The 22,473-nt window shown below is 39.3% G+C and overlaps 1 protein-coding gene across 1 annotated transcript in view; it reads left to right on the top strand.

Annotated features, from left to right (window-relative positions):
* Window positions 1–22,473, top strand: part of KPNA7 (karyopherin subunit alpha 7) — a 38,319-nt gene extending 15,846 nt beyond the window's left edge. The window contains 14 exon segments of the mRNA XM_021008515.1: window positions 8,551–8,673; window positions 12,531–12,572; window positions 12,574–12,618; window positions 13,021–13,206; window positions 13,209–13,299; window positions 14,856–14,938; window positions 16,524–16,787; window positions 18,110–18,134; window positions 18,137–18,254; window positions 18,256–18,332; window positions 19,926–20,109; window positions 21,813–21,930; window positions 21,932–21,958; window positions 22,447–22,473. Of these exon segments, the coding sequence (XP_020864174.1) occupies window positions 8,551–8,673; window positions 12,531–12,572; window positions 12,574–12,618; window positions 13,021–13,206; window positions 13,209–13,299; window positions 14,856–14,938; window positions 16,524–16,787; window positions 18,110–18,134; window positions 18,137–18,254; window positions 18,256–18,332; window positions 19,926–20,109; window positions 21,813–21,930; window positions 21,932–21,958; window positions 22,447–22,473 (1,410 nt within the window).

Here is a 22,473-nt window from a genome sequence, read left to right as displayed (position 1 = left end):
CCTTCAAATCTCCTGCCTTGCTGCTGCTGCTGCTGCTGTTTGTTCTTCGCTCTCAAAGAGGACCATGACATCAGGGAGGTGATGCCAAGACTTGCAAGTGAATTGGATTTGAGTGAGGACGGACTGTGCAAAGTCACCAGCCTCACTTTCTCTTCTGGAGCCATCTTGCCCAGTGGCAAGATATAGATGAGGACGACTGGTACCAACTCACTGGTAGAGATGCGAGAGTTGGAATACTTATTCCCCAACACCACTTCTAGGCTCTCCCTCTACCAATATCTCTCAGTAAATTTCCTCTTTCGACTTTCACTCAAAACCTATCTACCATCATGGGTGTGTTGGTAAATGTTTAACGCCTAGCTCTAATGAGATAATACATACTTTTAGGTTTAATCTGCATCATTAACATTTTTCTCCGTCACTTTCTTGAGTCCTTTATGATCTAGCTCCAACACACCTTTGTTATCTCTCAATCAACCCTCTTGGAGATGCTGTCTACTGACTTCCAGGACACTCCTACTTCTTTCAATAAATTCAATGTGTTGGCTCCATCTTTCTCTTCTCTTCACTTCCCACTCTCTATACTATTTCCCTTGGTGATGTTATCAACTCAATTTTGATCCCTATATTGAAGATTCTCAAATCTATTTATCCAGACCCAACCTCTCTTCTGCTTCCAGAACTGCATCTCTAACTGCCTGTTGGACATCTCAAATTGGATGTTCATTAAACATGCTGAATTCAACATGTCCAAAACTGAGCTACTTATCTTCTTCCCCCTCCCCCCCCAAGTCTTCCTCTCTTCCTTATTTTACTATTACTATTGACAGGGTGTATGGCATTCAGGGAGGACTAGCACCTTTGATGTGACGGCTTGCTGAGGCCTTTACAAAGCTGCTTATCCACCTTTAGTGTCCACCTTCACTCAACTCTCACCTGTAGCTCCAAAAAAGCTGTGGCATGGCCACACCCAGGTAAAACCCTCTTGGCAGTTGAGGGTAACGGACAGGCCTGAAACCTGTCAGTGAATTAGGAGGATGTCTACCCCAAGCATGTGAAGACTTCTCTCTGTAGAATGGATAGATGAGAACAATTTGTTCCAACAGCCATGAAGGTGGCTGAAGCAGGCACTGTGGAGCACTTAGAGCTAGGTCAGGCATCAAAGACAACAAAGTCATCCACTGCATCCTGGGCCATCGCCAGTCATCCTGATTTTTGTCTTAATAGATTTCAATGACTAGAAGAGAGAGTGAGGCTGAAGACTTTGTGCAACTCTGCCTCACTTAAATCCAAATCATTGTGTGATGTCATTGCCTTTGAAAAAGAAGAATGAACAACATTACTGTTGAGAGCACATCATTTTCCTAGTCACCCAGGATCCCAACTTAGGTACTGTACAAAGTCAGTTACTGGGAAGAGTCAAGTGACCCCCATATTTTAACCTTGCTCAAACTTTGGGCACCAGTGCTCAGCCAGCCTTCATGAGAGGGTCACTTCAAGACTAATCCCATCTCTTGCAGACTACCCCATAACCTGAGGACTAATCATATCTCCTAATGATCTATAATGAGAAAGAGCTGAGACACTAGGGGCAGCTAGGTCGCTCAGTTGATAGAGTAGTAGGCCTGGAGTTGGTCTGAGACTCTTATAAGCTGTGAGACCCTGAGCGCACCACTTAATCCTGTTTGCCTTAGTTTCCTCATCTGTAAAATGGAGCTGGAAAAGGAAATGGCAAACTACTCTAGTATCTTTGCCAAGAAAACCCCAAATGGGGTCACAAAGAGTCAGACAGACATGACTGAAAAGACAGAACAAGGAGACACTAATCCCACCTCTTCATTGAAAGGTCTACCTATCAGAATTGTCTCATCCTCATGTGCAAATTGTTTTACTCCTATTTAATAAAAGCTGCTTCAGAGAGGGGGCAACCCCACTGCCTCAGGGTTAGGATTTTCTCCTGACATTGTCATCCTGGACTCCTCACTCTCTCACATTCCCCATATACAATCCACTGCCTGTGCCTGTTACTTTTACCTTTGTAGCTTCTCTTGCACATGCCCTCTTTTCTCCCCTGACACTGATTCAGGCCCTCATCACCTCATGCCTGGACTTTTTGAAATGACCTGCTGGTCGATCTCCCTGCCACAATCTCTTCTCACTCCAGTCTATGCTCCACTCAACCATCAAAGTGACCATCCTAAAGCCCAGTTCTGACCATGTCACCCCATCCCATACACACTCAGTAAACTCCAGTGGCTGCCTATCACCTCCAGGATCAAATATAAAATCTTCCATTTGGCATTCAAAGCCCTTCATAGGTTCAGAATATCAAAGGAATTAATGAAAAGAAATGCAGGGGAAGGTGGCCTAGCAATTCCAGATCTTAAATTGTATTAGAAAGCAGCAATCATCAAAACTGCTTGGTACTGGCTAAGAAATAGGGAGGTGGATCAGTGGAATAGGTTAAATATGCAAGACACAGTACTCAATGACTATAGTAATCTATTATTTGATAAACCCAAAGACCCTAGCTTCTGGGATAAGAACCCACTCTTTGAAAAAAACTGCTGGGAAAACTGGAAAAGGGGTATGGCAGAAACTAGGCATAGAACCAAATCTCACACCATATACCAAAATAAAGTCAAAATGGGTTCAGGACTTAGATATAAAGGCTGATACCATAAGTAAACTGGGAGAACAAGGAATAGTTTACCTATCAGATCTATGGAGAAAAGAAGAATTCATGACCAAACAGGAGATAGAGAACATTATGAAAAGCAAAATGGATAATTTTGATTACATTAAATTGAAAAGTTTTTGCACAAACAAAGCCAATGCAACTAAGATTAGAAGAAAGGTAGAAAATTGGGAAAGAATTTTTACAACCAGTCCTTCTGATAAAGGCCTCATTTCTAAAATATATAATTAAGACAAATTTATAAGAACACAAGCCATTCCCCAACTGATAAATGGTCAAAGGATATGAACAGACAGTTCTCAGATGAAGAAATTAAAGCCATCTATAGTCATATGAAAAAATGCTCTAAATCGTTGTTGATTAGAGAAATGCAAATCAAAACAACTCTGAGGTACCACATCACACCTATCAGATTGGCCAACATGACAAAACAGGAAAATGATCAATGTTGGAGAGGATGTGGGAAAACTGGAACGCTAATACATTGTTGGTGGAGGTGTGAAATGATCCAAACATTTTGGAGAACAATTTGGAACTATGCCCAAAGGGGTATAAAAATGTGCATACCCTTTGATCCAGCAATAGCACTTCTGAGGCTATATCCCAAAGAGATCTAACAAATGGGAAAAGGACCCGTAGGTACAAAAATATACATAGCAGCTCTTTTTGTGGTGGCAAAGAATTGGAAATCGAGAGGATGCCCATCAATTGGGGAATGGCTGAGCAAGTTGTGGTATATGAATGTAATGGAATACTATTGTGCTGTAAGAAATGATGAACAGGCTGACTTCAGAAAACCCTGGAAAGACTTATATGCTCTCTGATGCTGAGTGAAGTGAGCAGAACCAAGAGAACTTTGTACACAATAACAGCCACGTTATGCAATGACTAAGATTGTTAAACTGAACCTTTCTCAGCATTACAAGGATCTAAGACATCTCCAGAGGCCTCGTGATGGATAATGCTATTCACATTCAAAGAAAGAACTATGGAAGTCGAATAGCTATCACTTATTTTTACCTTCTGTTAAGTTTTGTTTCCTCTTTCTGATGGTTCCTCGTATTGGTTTTAATTTTTACTTACAACTTCACTAATGTGAAAATATGTTTAATGGTATGTAAATGTAAAGCCTATATCAGATTGTGCGCCATCTTTGGGAGGGTGGGGGGGAGGAAAAGGGAGAAAAATTTTCAACTCAAAAGCATATGGAAAAAAATTTAAATAAAACGGAAACGGATTGCAAAAAAAAAAAAAGCCCTTCATAATCTGTGTCCCCTTCCATACGTACACCTCTGTAGTCTTCTTAGACCCCCTCCCCACCTCTCATGAGCTCTTTGATCCAGTGACACTAACCTCCTCATTACTCAAACAAGAAGCTCCATTTCCTGACTCCAGACATCTTCCTCCTGAAGCCTGAAGTCTGAAGCGCTCTCCTTTCTCACTCCACGTCCTGGTCTTCCTGGCTTCCTCCAAGTTCCAGCTAAAATCTCACCTTCTACAGAAAACCTTTCCCTCCTCCTCTTAATTCTCGTGCCTTCCCTCTGTTGATTATTCCCAATTTATCCTGCAAAAAAAATTGTTTGCACATAGTTGTTTGCATGTTATCTCTCACTAAACTTCGAGCTCTTTGAGAGCTGGGGCTGCCTTTCACCTTTCTTTGTATCCCAAGGACTTATTCTAGTGCCTCCCACATAGTATATTATATAACAGGCATATATAATAATGTTTTATTATTCCATCTATCTTTGAGCCTTACAACCCCTAACACTGTTCTTCATGTTTACCGTGCCTTTCAATCCTTACCTCTCAGTTCTTTCCCAGCTATCACCCCTCTCACCAACCCCCACATTGATTACATTCTCTTCACTTCTCCTTTCCGGTCCTTTGATGGACCAGTTCAACTCTACATGGTCCTTTCCTCTTGAGTTCCTGCGCTGTTATCCTGTCACTAATCATGCCTTTCCAAGCCTCAGCCTTGAATTACTTCTACCATCTGCTGCCTTTGTTTCTGTCCACATGCTGCTAAATTGAGCTTGAAAAAAAAAATGAAAAATTGGGCTGAGTCCACTAGAAATTTGTTTTATTGAAAAGCAGTCCTCTTATACAGCCCTAACTGATTCATTATCCCATTCAACTCCAACAGCTATTCCAGAGCTTTTCATTCCTCCTTAGTCTTCCCATGGCTTTCCCTACCCCCACCCTTAGAAGTTTGCTTCATAATTTACTGAAAAAATTGAGTCCGTTTGCTGAGAGTTCCCTCTTCTCCCTTCCTTATATCGCATCACTCAGATGTCTTCCTCAATTGTCTCTTGCTTCCTCTCTTTCTCACATGAAGAGATGGTCCCTTCTTGCCAAGGCAAACACTTCAAGTGTTTAAATGAACACATCCTGTCTTCTCCAGCAGATTGCTCCATCATCCTCATTGTCTCATGAATCTTCCATTTCTCCTTGTTTACAAATATATCGTCTCAGCCTTAAAAAAGAAAAAACCCAACTCACTTGATCCATCCATCTCCATCCTGTATCTCTCTTCTCTTCTATAACCTAGCCCTGCCTACGTTTCCAGTCTTCTTACACCTTATGTGACCCAACCCCTCCACATACTCTGAGATACAGGGACACTGGCCTCTTTGCAATTCCACAAACAAAACACTCTATTCTTGGCTCTGGATATTTTCTCTGGCTACTCTCCATGCCTGAAATTCCCTCTGTCTTTATTTCCCTGCTCCTTCAAGTCCCAGCTAAAATTCAACCTTTTGCTAGAAACTTTTCCCAGTCCCTCTCAATACTAGTGTCTTCCCTTTGAGATTACCTCTAATTTTTCCTGCATATATCTGGTACATAGTTGTTTGCGAGTTGTCACCCTCAATTAGAATGTAAGCTCCTTGTGGGCAGGGATTTTTTTTTATTTCTTTAGCACAATGATAAGAACATGGCAAGCACTTAACAAACGCTTCTTGACTTGACAATCTGGCTATATGAATGTGGAGAGAGTGGGAGGCACATTATACATCTCTAGCCTTTTCTCCCACCCTTCTCCCACCCTTCTCCCAGAAAGACTTTCATTCCTACCAGGACGGGAACAGGAGACTGGGGCCAGAGACCACAACTGCGCTCTCCTCAGAGGGAGAGAGAATACTGGGCTAGCAGCATACCTATCTGATCCCTTAAATATTGCTCATCTAGGGGGTATGATCAGGTTCCATCTAACTTTTTAATATAATATTTTATTTTTCCCTGATTACATGTTAAAGCAATTTTAAAACATTTTTTAAAAAAAGTTTTGAGCTCCAAATTCTATCCCTCCTTCCTTCTGTCCCCTCTCCCCTCCCTGAGATGGTAAGCAATCTGATACTTTATACATGTGTATTCATGTAAAACATTTCCATATTTGTCATTTTGTACAAGAAGACTTGAATACAAAAAAAGAATGAAAAAGAAAGAAAGTGAAAAATAGCATGCTTCAGTCTGTCTTCAATCAACATCAGTTCTTTCTCTGGAGGTAGATAGTATGCTTCATCATTAGTCCTTTGGGATTGTTTCAGATCATTATATTGCTGAGAATAGCTAAATTATTCACAATTCTTCATAATACAATATTGCTGTTACTGTGTACAACATTCTCCTGGTTCTGCTCGTTTCACTTTGAATCAGTTCATGTTCATCTTTGCAGGTTTTTCTGAAGTCATCCTGCTTGTCATTTCTTATAGCCCAATAATATTCTACCGCAATCATATATCACAGCTTTTTAGCCATTCCCCAATTGATGGACACTTGTTCAATTCTAATTTTTAAGGAATTATTTTCTTCAGTGAGCTTTTGTACTTCCTTTTCCATTTGGCCAATTTCATTTTTTAAAGAGTTATTTTCTTCTTGTACATGAAACCTGTAAATCTGTTATGTACAACTTGCTATTCCTTTTAAATATATAAAATGTTATCATGTGACTTTCTTTTTTTCTCTTTTTTTCTTCAGTCTCTGTTTCACCCTCCCCCATGGCTTCTATTAGACATAAACATATATATGTATGTGTACATATGTACATATGTACACATATATATATATGTACATGTAAAACCATTCTATACATACTTCCATTTATCAGTTCTTTCTCAGGATTCAGATAGCATGTTCCTTTGTGCCTTTGTAGTTAATCTGGTTATTTATAATCATCAAAATTACTTAATTACTCAAAGTTCTTCTTAAAACAATATTCTTCAACAAGTACTTATTACAGTACAAGGATTGAAAAAGCACAGTAATCTGGGGCCACGTACTATAGGGACAAACAGTTCTATAAGTTTTCACGTATAGAATAAAAGGACATTGCTGAATCACAACATAAGAAATACTGTTCATTATAATGACCTTTCTTCATCAAGAAAAGTTTAAATTATGTTCAGTATTCTATATTTTTAATATGAGAGGGAAGAGATCCCTCCCCTTCCTCTTCAAAAAGAAGTAATTGACCAGAATAAGCTCATAGGACCAAATAATTATTTTAAGGCCAGCATTGACATCATTACGGCAAAGTTGGCTGAAAATGACTTGGGTGTCTTCTATCAGAAGACATCTGACAAGTAGGACAGTTTTGAAAATAAGAGATAGACTTAAAAAGAAAAGCAAGGGGGCAGGGAGGTGGCACAGTAGATAGAGCACTGGCTCTGCATTCAGAAGGACCTGAGTTCAGATCTGAACTCAGACACATAACACTAGCTGTGTAACCCTGGGCAAGTGACTTAACCCTATTGCCTAGCAAAAAAAAAAAAAAGCAAGTCATTTATAATATTAATTTATAGCTTCAAGTACAATCTTCTTTTTCTGTTCTACTTTATATAAGGAAATGTTCATTTTGTTTGGTATTAGTTAAGTTCAGCATTTTAAACAAATTAAATAATAAAAGTAAAAAAATTTAAATCCTGAAAAAAAGGGCATACATATCCTGAAGACTGGAATGGGCAACAAAGTTGGAATAAGGAAAGAAAGAAAAAAGCTATGAAGCTAAATTAAAATAAGTTTGGGTGGTAGTTACGAGCACTAACCCTGGGTCATAATTATTTCTGTGAATCTCTGATCTGGACATCACATTGTGACGTTGGTAACTATAACACATAGCCTGGAGTGTTAAGTTTGTTTGCTCACCTCAGGACCCTCTCTCTGCATCCTCTGAGATTCTATCTGGTCATCTTTCCTATTTCCAATCACAAATTTAGCCCTGTTCCTCAAATGGGTTTGAACAACTTCTTCTTAAGAGCTATTTGACTCAAAGTAATAAGATCCTCTGAGTTATTGAAATGAATACATGTGTATTTATATAAATATGTTATTTTATAATTACTTTTATTTGTCATGCTAGTGTTTATTATTTTTATTAATATATTACCATTATATTATACATTGTCTTATTATTTATTATAATATTTATATTAATATTTGTCATGTTATTTAATTCTAGAAATGTACTCTTTTTCATATACTCTTTTACTCTGAGAAGATTCAGGAGGTTTCCCCCCTTCGTTTTGGGAACAAGAGATCAGAAAGAACACTACTGATGTTGAAGTTTAACAGATATGAATTAAGATCCTGGCTCTAATCGTCCTAGCTATGTGACTGTGGTCAAGTCTCTTAATCTCTGTGAGTCAGTTTCCTCATCTGTAAAATAAGGACTTTGATGCCTAGCTTTATTGCGAAGGAAGCTCTTTGTAAGCCTAAGAGCCCTAAGTAAATTACTCCCATGGAATTACACATTTCAGTAAGTTAGATAAACTTGACTTTTCTTTTTTTAACTTTGCAAATCAGAAGGGTGACATGGAGTTCACTCTTGTGGATTTTATTTCTAATTAACTGATGAGGCAAAGAGAATAGTGGTCAGTGTGGAACTTCAGAAGGCAAAGAAAGAGGAACAGATCTTTTAAAAAAGGAACAACATGTTTAATACCCTTCAATCACTTCTTTATGAGCAACAGGCTGTTGAGGTGAGTTGGAAGATGTGAAATGGACTTGTGGCAAGTCACCCCAACTCAGAGAATAAATATAACCGTCTCTGGACCTGAGATCAGAAGACCTAGATGAGAGTCCTGGCTCTTGTGCTAATGATGATGAATGATAATTCACGCTTATATATACATATATATGTATATGTATATGTATATTATATATATATATATATATATATATATATATATATATATATATATATACCTTTAAGGTTTGCAAAGTGCTTTATATGCATTGCCCAGTTTGAGCACTTCACTGGCCCTGTAAAGCACTATTATTTTCACCTTTATTTTACTAATGAGGGAGCCAAAGTTCACACATTTGAAGGGACTTGCTTAGGCTCACACAGATACTAAATGGCTGAAGCAGAATTAAAACCAATCCCATTTCTTGATCCATTGTACCATACTGTCCTTATTTTCAGTTTAAAAATAGGGATAGTCACACATATATTTAGCTGTTTGACCTTGGGCAATGTCTTTAAGCCTTGGTTTTGTCATTTGTAAAATGGAAATAATATTTGTACTACCTACTTGAGAGTTTTTTTTAAAGACCCAGAGTTTCCTCCTTTTTCTAAAGTCCTGATTTTATTTATTTATTTATTTGTTTATTTATTTTTGGTGAGGCAATTGGGATTAAGTGACTTGTTCAGATTTGAATTCAGGTCCTCTTGACTCAGGGCTGGTGCCACTTAGCTGCCCCTTGATGGAGGTTTTTTTAAAAAAAATTTATTTTAATTAATTTATATTGATTTATGAACAATCACTTCCATAAGCTTTTGAGTTTCAAATTTTTCTCCCCCTCCCTCCCCACTTCCCTCCCCAAGACGGCTCACAATCTGATATAGGCTATACGTATAGATTCCTATTAAATCTATTTTCACATTAGTGATGTTGTAAGGAAGAATTAGAACCAATAGAAGGAACCACCAGAAAGAAGAAACAAGATACAACTGAAGGAAAAAAAAGCAAATAGTATGCTTTTATCTGCATTCAAACGTCATAGTTCTTTCTTTGGATGTGGATAGCATTTTCCATCATGAGGCCTTTGGAGATGTCTTAGATCCTTGTATTGCTGAGAAGGGTTAAGTCTATCAATATTAGTGGCTGTTACTGTGTATAACATTCTCCTGGTTCTGCTCACTTCATTCAGCATCAGACCATACAAGTCTTTCCAGGTTTTTCTAAAGTCTGCCTGTTCATCATTTCTTAGAGCACAATAGTATTTATGATTACTATCTGTGTCCTTCTCTCCATCCTTTCTTCCCCTCCCTCCGTTTATGCTTTTCTTTCTCCTTTTCCCTTCTCACTCAGGTTTTGCTTTTGACCACTTCCTCCCTCAGTCCTGCCTCCCTTCTATTAGCCCCCTCCCTTTTCTTCCCCTTTACCCTTACTACTTCTTCCCTCCCTTCTGTCTTCCCTCCCTTTTCTTTCCCCTTTTCTCTCCTACTGCCTATAGGGCAAGTTAGATTTCTATACCTAACTGATTATGTTATTCCCTTCTTGAGTCAAATCTGATGAGAGTAAGGTTGAAACGATGCTCATCTCCCTCCCTTCTTTCCCTCTGCTCTAATAGGTTTTTGTGCCTTTTCCTGCAATGTAATTTACCCTTGTCTGTCTTCTCCTTTCCTTTTCTCTCAGTACATTTTCTTAGATCAGATTAATCTACTTACTTGGATCCATTTAACCCACTTGATTAGATTTTTTTTATCATTACATCAAAGGCAATTTATACCCAACCCCCTTTATGTATATCCCTTTAACATGGTGTAATACCAATGCAGTTCTCAAGAGTTACAAGTGTCATCTTCCCTTGTAGGGATGTAAACAGTTTGCTCCTATTAATAACATGTTGTTTCTTTCTCCTGTTTACCTTTTTATGTTTCTCTTGAGTCTTGTATTTGAAGATCAAATTTTCTGTTAAGCTCTGGTCTTTTTATCAGGAAGGTTTGGAAGTCCCTTATTTCGTTGAACATCCATCTCCTCCCCTGAAAGATCATGGTCATTTTCATTGGTTGTAATCCAAGCTCCTTTGCCTTATAGAATATCCTATTCCATTGACTGAGGTTTTTAAAAAGTACTTTGTAAACCTAAAGTTAATTGGGAGTTACTATTCTAACACTTTCTCATTCTCAGCACTTTAAAGGAATATCCATGTATGAAATGAAGGCAAGAATGGGAAGGAGGTTGAGGGGAAAGGAGGGGTCATGGTACTTATATGCACACAATGAAAACGGAAATTTGTCAAACAAACAGTACTACATCTATAGCAGAGTTTACTTAGAATTCTACAAAGTTAGTGTTTGTATCAGACCCCCTCCTCCCAAAAGTGGGGCTTTGGCTTTGGGGCCTAGGGACAGGAGGTACCTTTTGTTTGGGAGGTGACTTTTGGCCGTCGTGAGCCAGACAATAGGAAGCAGAAAACCTTTGCTTTGCACTTGTTCAAGACAAAAAAGTAAAAGAAAATCCTCTTCTTTCTTGGTTGTTCAGTCCAGCTTATTAGGACAGAAAAAAACTGGAAGTGAAAGTAGGTATTTCTAGACAGAGCAAAGGTTGTATCTGCTTGGCACATCCTTGGGCGTTGTATTTTTAAGGAACCTGAGTAAGGTAGACCAGGTGCGGAAAAAAGTTAGAAACCTCAACACATACTTTATCTGTCCTAGGCCTTCTTCTTTTTTCTATCTTTATTCTCTCCCTAGGCAAGCTTACCCACTCCCATATATTCAATTATGTTTATGCTAATGACTCCCAAAGATTCAACCTTAATCTCTCTTCTAAACTCCTCTCTTACATCACCAACTGCTTACTGAACATAGTCTCTTGGACAGGATATCAGCATCTCAAACTCAGTATGTCCACAGGGGAATTCTATCTGCTACCATGCTGCCAAACTTCCCATTTAATTGGGATCCTCCCAGGCATCCATGAGCTCTGAGTCATGCTGGACTCTCCTATCATTCATCCTTCCTATCCAATCGGTTGTTTTTTGATTCAACCTCCAACATCTCTTCACATCTCCTTCTCTCCATTCACATGGCTGCCACCCTAGTTTGTTCAATCCCTCATCCTTTCTTGACAGGCCTGTTGTCATAGTTTTCTAACTGTTCCTCTAAGTCAGTTTTGGAAATCTTTTGCCTTGCATGTAGTAGATGCGTATTGATTGACTGATTGAATGAACAAGTGTATTGGAGTTTATCTAGACCTACATTAGAATATATCCCATTGAGGTAGATTATACTGGTCTTTTCCTATACCATAACATCTAGGATCTGTCTTCCAGGTTGCCCGTTATTACTTGCAGCAGGATGTTCTAGTGCCTCCTTTTGTAAAGGAAAGATGGCTAAGGAAGCCCATTGTAGCACATATTAATAATTCATCCTCAGAACAGATTTGATAATTTTATTCTCTATTATAATGTTATATTTATTATAATATTCTTTAGTATAAAGGTTTGACACATTTATCAAGGTTGTTTCACCTGTGACACATACTGGCTTTGTGACCCTGGACAGTCAGTCACTTAACCATTCAATGCCCTTTCAAACAAGTTTCTAAGTTCAGAAGTTTCTGACAAAATTGCTGGTCCACATTGCAGGTTTCCTCACCAGAACTCTCCCAGTGAAATCACAGGTCCAAATGAAAACACACACCCTAGGAGTATGCAATGATTGAGGAAAGGGGAAAGGAATTAAGATGTCACTAGTATCATTTACTTTGAAAGTATTTGATCTTTCTGAGCTAAATAGCTATGGCCCATAGTAAAAGAACTGGCATGTGGCATTCTATATCGGGGAAAGATCACCTTTTTATAATCTAAGTGCAGCCTTTTGTTGCAGGTTAATTTTACAATGGAGGAAATAGTCAAGGCTGTGAATGGAAAGTGACCCAGAATTCCATTTCAAGGCCACCCAGGCAGTCAGCTATGCTTACATCAGTCTTCTGAGTCTGTCTTGTTGCATAACCCAACACTGAGCTCTTACAATAAGTAACTTGTTTCACTTCTTGACAATGGCTTCATGCCCACAAACCAGCAACAGCCTAGATTGCTGCTCTGGGCTCTCCTTGATCACAACTTCAAGGATACCGTGGGATGTCTGAGAAGGAATTGCTTCATCTCAACTGGCCTCTACAAGAATTTTAAGTCATAGAAAATACCTGTAGGGAAAAATAAACATGTTGCTTCATCAACACAAGATACTACAGGCTGAGCTGCAGTGGATGACCCAGAGCCATGTATGCTATTGAACAATGTAGGGATGCTACAAGAAAGCATCTTTCTTTCCTGCCTTTCCTCATCCTAAATCTCATCTTTGATTCTACAGGAAGATGTTATCTAGAAAAAGAAACGCACCCCTAAATGTGTCTGTTGGAACAGGATTCATTCCCAAGCTGGTGACATTTCTGAGCTTGTCTTGTAGTCCTGACTTGCAGTTTGGGGCAGTCTGGGACCTGACAAACATTGCTTTGGGAACATCTGAACAGACCAAGGCAACTGTGGATGCCAGGGCTGTCCTGTCCCTCTATTGATGGAACTCCTCTCTTCTCCATACTTACACATCAGTGAGTAAGCTGTGTGGGCACTAGGGAACACACAGCAGGTGAGCTGTCAGCTTTGCCTTTCTGGATGACTGAGGACAGTATAACAAATACTTTTTATAAATAGTTGTTCTGAAGGGTCTGTCTGTCCTGTGTCATGCAGGAGACTGTTACTTTAGGGAGGCATAAGGAAGGTTAGGCAGACAAATCTCTTGGCTAAGACAAAGCCGTCAGTTGGCTGAGGAATGCAGGCCTCCGGTACAAAAGCTGGCAAAGTCTTGCTGGAATTTCATGGAGATCTGATAATGAACACCTACTAGCTTCTTGTGTGATTGTTAAAAATCAAAACACTAACAGCTTGCCACCTCTCTTCCCTGCTCCAGAATCCCCTAGGAGTAGCCTGAAATAACTTTTGTCTTGTTTTGCTTTTTAAGAAGCTAAACAGAAAGAAGCAATATGGTAACACAGATATAGAGCTGGTCTTATAGTCAATAAGACCAGAGTTCAAATCTCACCTCTGATACACACTGGCTGTGTGACCCTGAACAGGTTACTTAACCTCTCAGTACTCCAGGCAACACTCTGCCGTATTTTGCAGAATAGCTACTGCTATACATTGGTAGAAAGAGTTTCCTCATTAAGAGTTGCTTATACCAATGAAATGAGTTTGGCCTCCCCTCACCACCACAGACCCCGCCCCCCCCCCAAAAAGGAAGGAGAATACTAAATGGAAGCAAACTATTTGGAAAGAAACCTGGAAAAGTCACTTGGTTTCTGTCAATTTCCCCATCTTTAAAATGGGTGTACTACTTTACCTCAGGAAACTGTTGTGGGGGTTGGATGGGTAGTGCTTTGCAAACTTTAAAATTCTAGAGAAATGTGAATTCTGGTTCACTGATGAGGGCACATTGATGAGGGGTTGAGCAGACTAGATTATTCAGTCAAATAAAGCATTTTATCTAGGCAGCTAGATGACCCGGTGGATAGAGCAGTAGGCTTGGAATCAGGAAGACCCCTTTTCTTGAATTCAAATCTGACCTCTGGCCTCTGGCCTCAGACCTTGGACAAGTCTCTTAACCCTATCTGTCTCAGTTCCTCATCTGTAAAATGAGCTGGAGAAGGAAACCACTCCAGCATCTTGGCCAAAGAGTTGAACCCCACTGAAATGACCCACCAAAAATGGAAATACCTAACCCACATTAGTTAGCGTTTATGGCTTTTTCCATTTTTTTCTTCTGAAATTTTAAATTTTGATTGATGTCTTCTGTTTTCATATCAACTTCATTTCCAAAAGTATCCCTTCTTCCTCCACTCCCCAGAAAGCTGTGCCTCCTAACAAAGAATTTAAAAGGATTTGACTAAGAAGGAGAAGGGCAGTTTAGCAAAACTAACCAATAAACACATCAACCATGTCAGTCTGACCATGTTGCCTGTCCACAGTCCCTGCCATCTCTGCCAAAAAAGAAGGTAGAGAGGTTTTCTCATCTCTTTAGAGACAATATTGTTCCTTATAATTAGTTTTGTTTTTCATGGGTTGGGCGTTGTTTGTCTTTCCATTTATATTGTAGCCATTACTGTAGCCTTCTTTTAGTTTTTTGACCTTGACACTCTTGTTTTATACCCAGGTGATGGCCCTGAATTGAGAGAGGCCTTTATCTTCTGTGAAGTGATCCCTTCTCTCTTATCCCTGGTCTCACCTACTAAACCTGTAAATGTTTCTACATAGAACATTTATCTTCTTGGGACTGGGGGCTTTGGAGAGGTGGTCTTGGAGAGGTGGTGCTTGAATCACTGTTGACCCTTGATGTAGAACTATTTGCATATTCTGGATCTAGGGTCTACTCATATAGTAAAGGATAGGGAAGTGTTTAAAGACTGATTCCACTCTCTACTCAGTGACCAAAGAGCGCTCTTAAACTTTTTGTTCTGTGGTCTCTGCTCATAGGATCACCAATTTTAGACCTGGAAGGGACCTTAGAGGCCATGTAATCCAAACCTCTCATTTTACAGATGGGGAAACTAAGCCCCTCCCAAGACATATTATCTCATTGGAATGTAAGCTCCTTTTGAGTAGGGATTGTTTCATTCTTTGTACTCACATCCCCAGTGCCTAGCATATGCTTGGCACTTAGCAGGTGCTTAATAAATGTCTCATCTGTAGTAAATGACAATCAATAGTCAATAAACATTTATTAAGCATCTTGCTACAGTGCCAGACACTGTGACAAGCCCTGGGGATGCAAATAACAAAAAGAAAAAACAGGCCCTGCCCTCAAGGAGCTTATAATCTATTGAGGGAAAGACAATACATAAAAGGAGGCAGAAAAGGAGTAGGGAGCATGCTGTTTGAGGAGTCAACCAGAACTAGAGATGAAAAATGAACAGAAGCAAGTCCTCTGATTATACAGCCAGGCTTCTTTCAACTGTTTCATATGCCTTCCTCTCCTTGTCCCCATGATCCTTACTGTCAAATTAAGATTATACATACAAGTAAAGGGACTGATGAATCAAAAAACAAAGACAGGACAACCAACCTGATTATTTATTGGAAGTTTCTTTATTACTTTGAGGTCATGAGACCTGGGTTCAAATCTTACCTCAGACACTTACTAGCCTTTGAGCAAGTCAGGTAACTTTTTGACCCTCAGTTTCCTCACCTGTGAAGTAGGGACACTAATACTTATACTACATACCTCACGTTGTGAGGTAAGCATTTGGTGATCCTAAAGTACATGCAAATATGCAAACATGAAACAGTAGAGGAAGGGAAAGGAAGGGGAATAAGCATGTAGAGTTGTTGTTCTTGTCTTTTCAGTCACATTTGACTCTTTGTGATCCCATTTGGGAAAGATACTAGAATGGTTTACCATTTCCTCCCCCAGCTCATTTTACAGATGAGGAAACTGAGACAAACAGGGTGAAGTGATTTGCCCAGGGTCACGCAGCTAGTAAGTGTCTGAGGCCAGATTTAAACTCACAAAGATGAGTCTTCCTGACTCCAGGCCCAGCGTTCTATCCACTGGGTCACCTAGCTACCCCTAAGTATTTATAGTAGTGACTGTTAGATTAATCTTGTTAATCCCTCCACCATTCAGGAGTCATACAAATCATTCCCTTCAAGGGCATATTAGTGAAGCTGGAAAGATTCCTTCCTGTTGCTAGTCAATATTGTTACATAAAGGAGGGAGCCTGCTACATATGACAAAGAACAGGATTTTTCTCACTTGTCTGTTATATGCATTCTTTCCTTTCGGTATTAAATTTGAAGAAGTCTTCTGTCAACGTCTTTGTAGATCACATTTCTGTGGAATGTGACATGGACTTTGTCCAGCCTCTGCTGGAAGAAGAACCCATACCCTTGTGCAAAGGCAGTGCGGCAGATCCTGCCAGTTCTTCTCCAATTCTTGCAACACCAAGATGGTGAGATTCTGTCAGAAGCCTGCTGGGCTCTGTCAGATCTTACTGATGGTCCCAATCAGAGGATTAACCAAGTGGTGCAGACTGGGGTCCTTCCAAGGCTATTCTACTTCATAAGCAGCCCATACCTGACTAGGATGGTAAATCCACTCTGGTGCTCAAGTTTTCCACTGAAAAACCTTATTAGGAAATGTTAAAAAAAAAAAAAAACCTCCCTGTCCTCTAAAGCCATGGTGTAGATGTGAGAGGTTAGGTTCTAGTTCACTGGGATAGTCAGTGTTCTAGGTTTTTTAGTCTGCTGCTGACTCATTCAAGAAATGCTTATACTCTTCTGATGTGAAGGCATTGTGGTAGCTTCATTTACCCCCACAGAGCTGTTGCGAGATTCAGATCAGATAATATACATAAAATGCCATATAAATGACATTTAAATGATTTGCAAGATCTGGTCCTTCACGTGATTGGTTTGAGCTTTTTTGATAACTGCTAAACCATCTGTTGCCCTGTTCTTATCCCTCCCTAACATAAGTCCCTTTCCTCCCTTGGGAAGACCAAAAGTCCTTGTTTTTTTAATTTTTTTAAATATAGACTACTAAGTATACTTGCTGTGTAAAATTGTGGTAGAAATAACACTTGGTTCCATGCCTCTTTTGGGGAATATCAGTTGTTCCATGAATTTATATTATTATGTAGTTTTCATCTTACCCAAATAGATGCTTGTGAGACAGATGCCTAGGTTGGAAGAGTGGGATACTCAATGCCTTTCACGTAGAGATAGTCTGAGCCTGAGTTTAGCAGGTGCCAGTGCCCCAAACCAGGAAGCCCTGTGGGTCCACCTCAGCATTCATACTGTTTACCCTGGAAGGCTCACTGTTTTCCACCTGATGCAGGAGGCCTTAGCACATACAGTGTTCTGGCATCTGCTGCTCTGATTAGTAAGTAATAAGGGGGTCTCTGTTTCTGGATATTTCCACTTATGGCACAGGTTCTTAATCTTTTTGTGTGTGTTTTGTATCCCTTTGGCATTCTGGTGAAGTCTGTAGAGCCCTTCTTGGAATGTTTTAAAAAAACTTTTTTTAAATTGATAGAAATGCTAAATTTCTGTTAAAGGTATAAAGATGTAATTTTTTTCTCCATCCAAGTTTACAGAGCTTCTTAGATCTATCCATAGATGTTCAAGTTAGGAACCCTTGGCATAGAAGTTTGAAGAGCAACAAAGCCCAAGAAGTGAACCCCCAAGTGGCTCATCTCTGATGACTAGTCTATTTTCTAGGGCAGCCAATAACAAACATAAAAATTACAAACATGCTGGTGAGCAGTTTGAAACTACAACACTGGGTAGAAAAGCAAGGATCACCTTATCAGAAGAGGGGGAGAAGAATGGACTCTTGTGCATTTAAGTGTCTCCTAGAAACATCTAAAGAAACTGTCATGGGTTAACCTCTGGTCTCTGTTGTTCCAGATCCCCTCCCTCTATGCAGTCGGTAACTTGTGACTGGGACAGATCAACAAACCCAGGTGGCCATTGATGTAGGTTTCTTGACAATGCTGCTCCATCTCCTGCATCACTAGAGACCCTCTGCCCAGAAGGAGGCTGTTTGGGAACTCAGGATCTTATGAACAGATATAGAAGCTTATTACTTGTGGGCTGCTTCTATCCTTAGTGGCCCTGCTAAGAAATGGAAGCAGGATGCCCAGGTACCTTTGACAAGAAGGTGGGGACTGGGAGGAGAGAGGGTGGGAGCTCCTTTTCATGACCTGAACTAAATCAGTTCCTTTAAGACTAGGTGAACAGTGTGTTGGACATTGGTAGCTCATAAATGTTTGCTTAAATAGAGCACTGGTCTTTGTCTGCTACTAGCTATAGCAATAAGGTCTGATTGCAACGATTGGTCTTTCTCTGGATGGCTACAGACTACTTTATTTAAACAAAATTTAACCTAGCAATTGAAAGTAAATAATGGGGTTCCTTTCATTTTCAACAAAACTTTCATTTCCAAATATAGTCGTCCCCCTTACCTCTCCAGCAAGCCATCCCTTGGAACACAGAAGAGGCAAAGCAGCTCAGCAAAGTCAACATATCAACTCTGTCTGATGTATATGAAATATTCCACTCCAGTGGACCTTCTCACCTCTGCAACTAGCACTATTTTTAAAAAACCTTAAATTTTGAGTCTGACTTCAGTAAACAAATGACTCACTTTGCCACTCTCTGATTATAAAGTGACTCTGATTATAAAGATATTTTAACAGTATCCACATTTGCTGAATGTTTTGAAAAGTGAAATCTCCCTCCTATTGATTGTTTAGGGTGACATAGTGTAAATTTTTGGTTTTACACAAAACTAACCCAAGTGAAACGGCACATCTTGAGCAATAGCATATTAAAAAACAGACAACTATTTGGTTATATTAAAACCATGCAAAAGAGATCCTTTGGAAATGGACAAGGTGCCTTCCAATTCGTCATAATAACTTGACTACTAAATACCATTTTTTCTTACCAGAAAGCTTCTTTTATTTCTGAATAGATCTGATTAGAAATCGAGGAGCTAAATTCCGCCTCAGGTTATGCCTGAACACTTTAGTGTCTTAGACTCAGTGAAGTTGCTTCACCTAAGTTTTAGCTGGGAAATTCGACTAATGCCTTCCACTTCCTACCAACCTCCTGGGATCACTGAAATAAAGGAGAATTCTGTGATGAAAACATTTTAAAACCCTCTGGGGAATGTGCTTTATAAATACAAAATACTTATTAATTTAACACTTTAGTAGCCTTGTATTCCTTCTCTATTTTTTCTTAGCCATCCAATACATGTTAAAAGAGGCTCTACGTTTTGTGGCAGCTAATTAGCTTGCCCAAGGTCCTCAGATAGCAAGGAAAGATCTAGAAATTTAGATAATTGAACATGATAAGTTCCTAAATGATTAGGATGATTCTTATTCTAAGAAGTTCATGTATCTCCCAGATAGCTTAACATTCTGCTACTTTACATAGTTCCTAGAGAGGAGATCAAAGTCAACTTGAGTAAACCTCTGAAGCCCAGTTGGCTATGTCTTCAATCCTAACTGTTTCTCTTTCCTTCATCTTGGGCATATCCCATTAGCTCTGCTTACAAATGACTGAAGCAGTCGGGTTCCATTCACCAAGGTGTTGATGTAAATTCCATTTGTAATCTCATTAAGTCCCCCTGGAAATAGAATGAGACAGGCATGACTCTTCTCTCCCTCTTTGGGTCTGTAGAGAATGTCAAGAATGTTATCTATTTCTTTTGTAGGAAAATTCAAAGTCAAGAAAGAGGTTATTTGGACAGTGACTAACTTCACAAGTCAGGGAACACTGCACCAGATGCTTGAAATCATCAAGGCTGGAATCCTGAAACCTCTGCTCCATCTGCTCACTGTCAAAGACCGCAAAACTCTCCTTCTCATCCTTGACATTATTACCCATTTCTTCCAAATTAGATCTTCAAAACTAGTCACTGCAATAACAAGGTGCTGAGAGATGAGCTCAAGCTTGATTATGCAAAACCTACCATCAGGGTGTGCTGTAAGCTGTCCTGTCCTGTTCAAAACCCATACCGACAACAATGGAACCATAAAGTAGAAATCCAAAAAAATCTGTTTTTGTTTGTTAGCACCTCCCTTACAAGGCTGTTGTGAGGATCAAATGAAATAAGATATGTAAAATTCTTTGTAAGCCTTAAAAGCTATATAAATGCTATTATTATTATTGTTATTAAACAACCATGTAAGGGAGGCACTTAAAAAATAGATTTCTAGATCTAGCTATCATTATTATTGTTGGACTGGCTAAGTGGCACAGTGGATAGAGTGCCAGGTCTGAAGCCAGGATGACTGATCTTCCTGAGTTCAAGTCCAGTTTCAGATGCTTACTAGCTGTGTGACCATGGACAAGTCATTTAACCCTGTTTGCTTCAGTTACTCATCTTCTAAAATGAGCTGGAGAAGTAAATAGAAAACCACTCTGGTATCTTTGCCAAGAAATGTGCCACTACCCCCTAAAAGGGGGTCATGAAGAGTTAGATGCAACTAAAGCATAACATTATTACTTTTAATTCTACATATTAAGTAGATCTGTATTTTTAAATGAGCCACTTAGGATGATATATCGCTCTTAAATGAAACATGGAACATGGAACACGGAACGTGTCGTATAAGCTAAAAGGATCTAGGGGTGGGAGGAATGAGGAATGTGTTTTACTTAGAATTGGACTTTAATTCTATCCTGGTAGCTTGAATATCTTGGCATTTGTATGTTTGTTTAACCTCCATTTTGCAAACAGTACCTGCTTCAAGATTTGGGGAGACATATCACATGTTAACATCTAAAACATAACTCCATCTATCCTCCAAAACCATCTTTTCATGCAGGCTTTCCTATTTTTATTACTCATTCTCCCTTTAATCAGCATCTGGGGATCTTGGAAAACAGACTTAGCCTTAGTTCTTTCCTCTTCTCCCCATAACATTCAGTTGCCAAGTCCTTTTGACTATTCCTTTGTAATATTCCTCACTTGTTCCTTACTATTCTCTTACTTCAGTTTTAGAACATTTTCCCCACACGTGCTTGGCCTTATTAGTTAGCCTTAGAAATAACAAGTCTCTTCAAAGTCTCAGCTTACAAGCTACAACAAATCACCAGCACTCTGCCTTTTCGTAGCTAATTTCTGGCTAGTAGGACCACGTGACTTTAAATAACAGATCTGGCAAAGATGAGCGTTGATTATGCCTGTATCCTAGTCTAGGACTCTTGATCTAATTCACAGGATCATAGACTTGGAGGACTTTAGAAGGGGTTTTAGAGGCCATAAATTCCATTTACTTTAGATGAGGAAACTGAGGCTGAGTTTAATTGACTTGCCCAAGGTCACCCAGCTAGCATGTATCTAAGACAGGATTTGAACTAAGCCAGGTCTTCCCAACTCCAAGTCTGGCCATCTACCCACTATGCCACCTAGCTGCCTCAAATTATGCTAGCAATAAAGAGAATTGTAGTTTTCTTTCTTTTCTTTAAGATTTAACTAGAATTTTCCTAACTGAATTCTCCCTGACCAGATAATTTACTATTTCTATTGAAATACCAATAAAGGGTGGTTTTCCTCCTCAACAAGATACTTATTCACGTTCTGTCTTGCCCATACTGCAGAGAAACTAGGGGAGAAGAAAAAACTGTGCTCTCTAATAAAGGAACTTAGTGAACTAGATAAAATCAAGGCATTACAATTTTACAATAATAACTTGATCTTTCAAGCTTCCTTGATCCTTATTTGAGAATTACTTTTCTGCGGTATGCATTTTAGAATTTGAGTACACACACCTACCACTTGTAATAGATAGCTAGAGTAGGAAGCAGAGAGTGGGAGGTGGTAAGAGTCCTGAAATTAGAGTCAGATGGCCTGGGTTCAAATGCTGGCTCTGCTTAAATATATTACCCATTTGACTTTGCAAAGTCACTTGGCTTCAGGTTTGTGTTTGTTTTTTTTTTTTGCTCTTCCATAAAATGAAAGTGGTGGTATCTTAGATGGTCCCTTCCAGCTATAAACTCTACAAGCTTAGGTCCTCATTGGAAAATTGAATGAATTTGTCGATTGCTTAGCTCAATTAAATACAGTAGCTTGGCTGCCACATGGACTGCCTGATAAAGAGCATGATGACTGTACTTGCTAACTAATTTGTCTTAGGGGAGATTTTAAAAACATTAAGTACCTGCTGGACAAAATGTTTGGAAGGAATACAGGTTAAATAAGCCATAATCCTTCTTTTTGTGGAAATTAGGTGTTTATTTGTATCCTTAATGCCTAG

Source organism: Phascolarctos cinereus, unplaced genomic scaffold (genome assembly GCF_003287225.1).
Source record: "Phascolarctos cinereus isolate Bilbo 61053 unplaced genomic scaffold, phaCin_HiC Scaffold_4;HRSCAF=312, whole genome shotgun sequence".
Lineage (NCBI taxonomy): Eukaryota > Metazoa > Chordata > Mammalia > Diprotodontia > Phascolarctidae > Phascolarctos > Phascolarctos cinereus.
The sequence above is the reverse complement of the archived record's forward strand: the minus strand, read 5'-3'. Positions and strand labels throughout refer to the sequence as shown.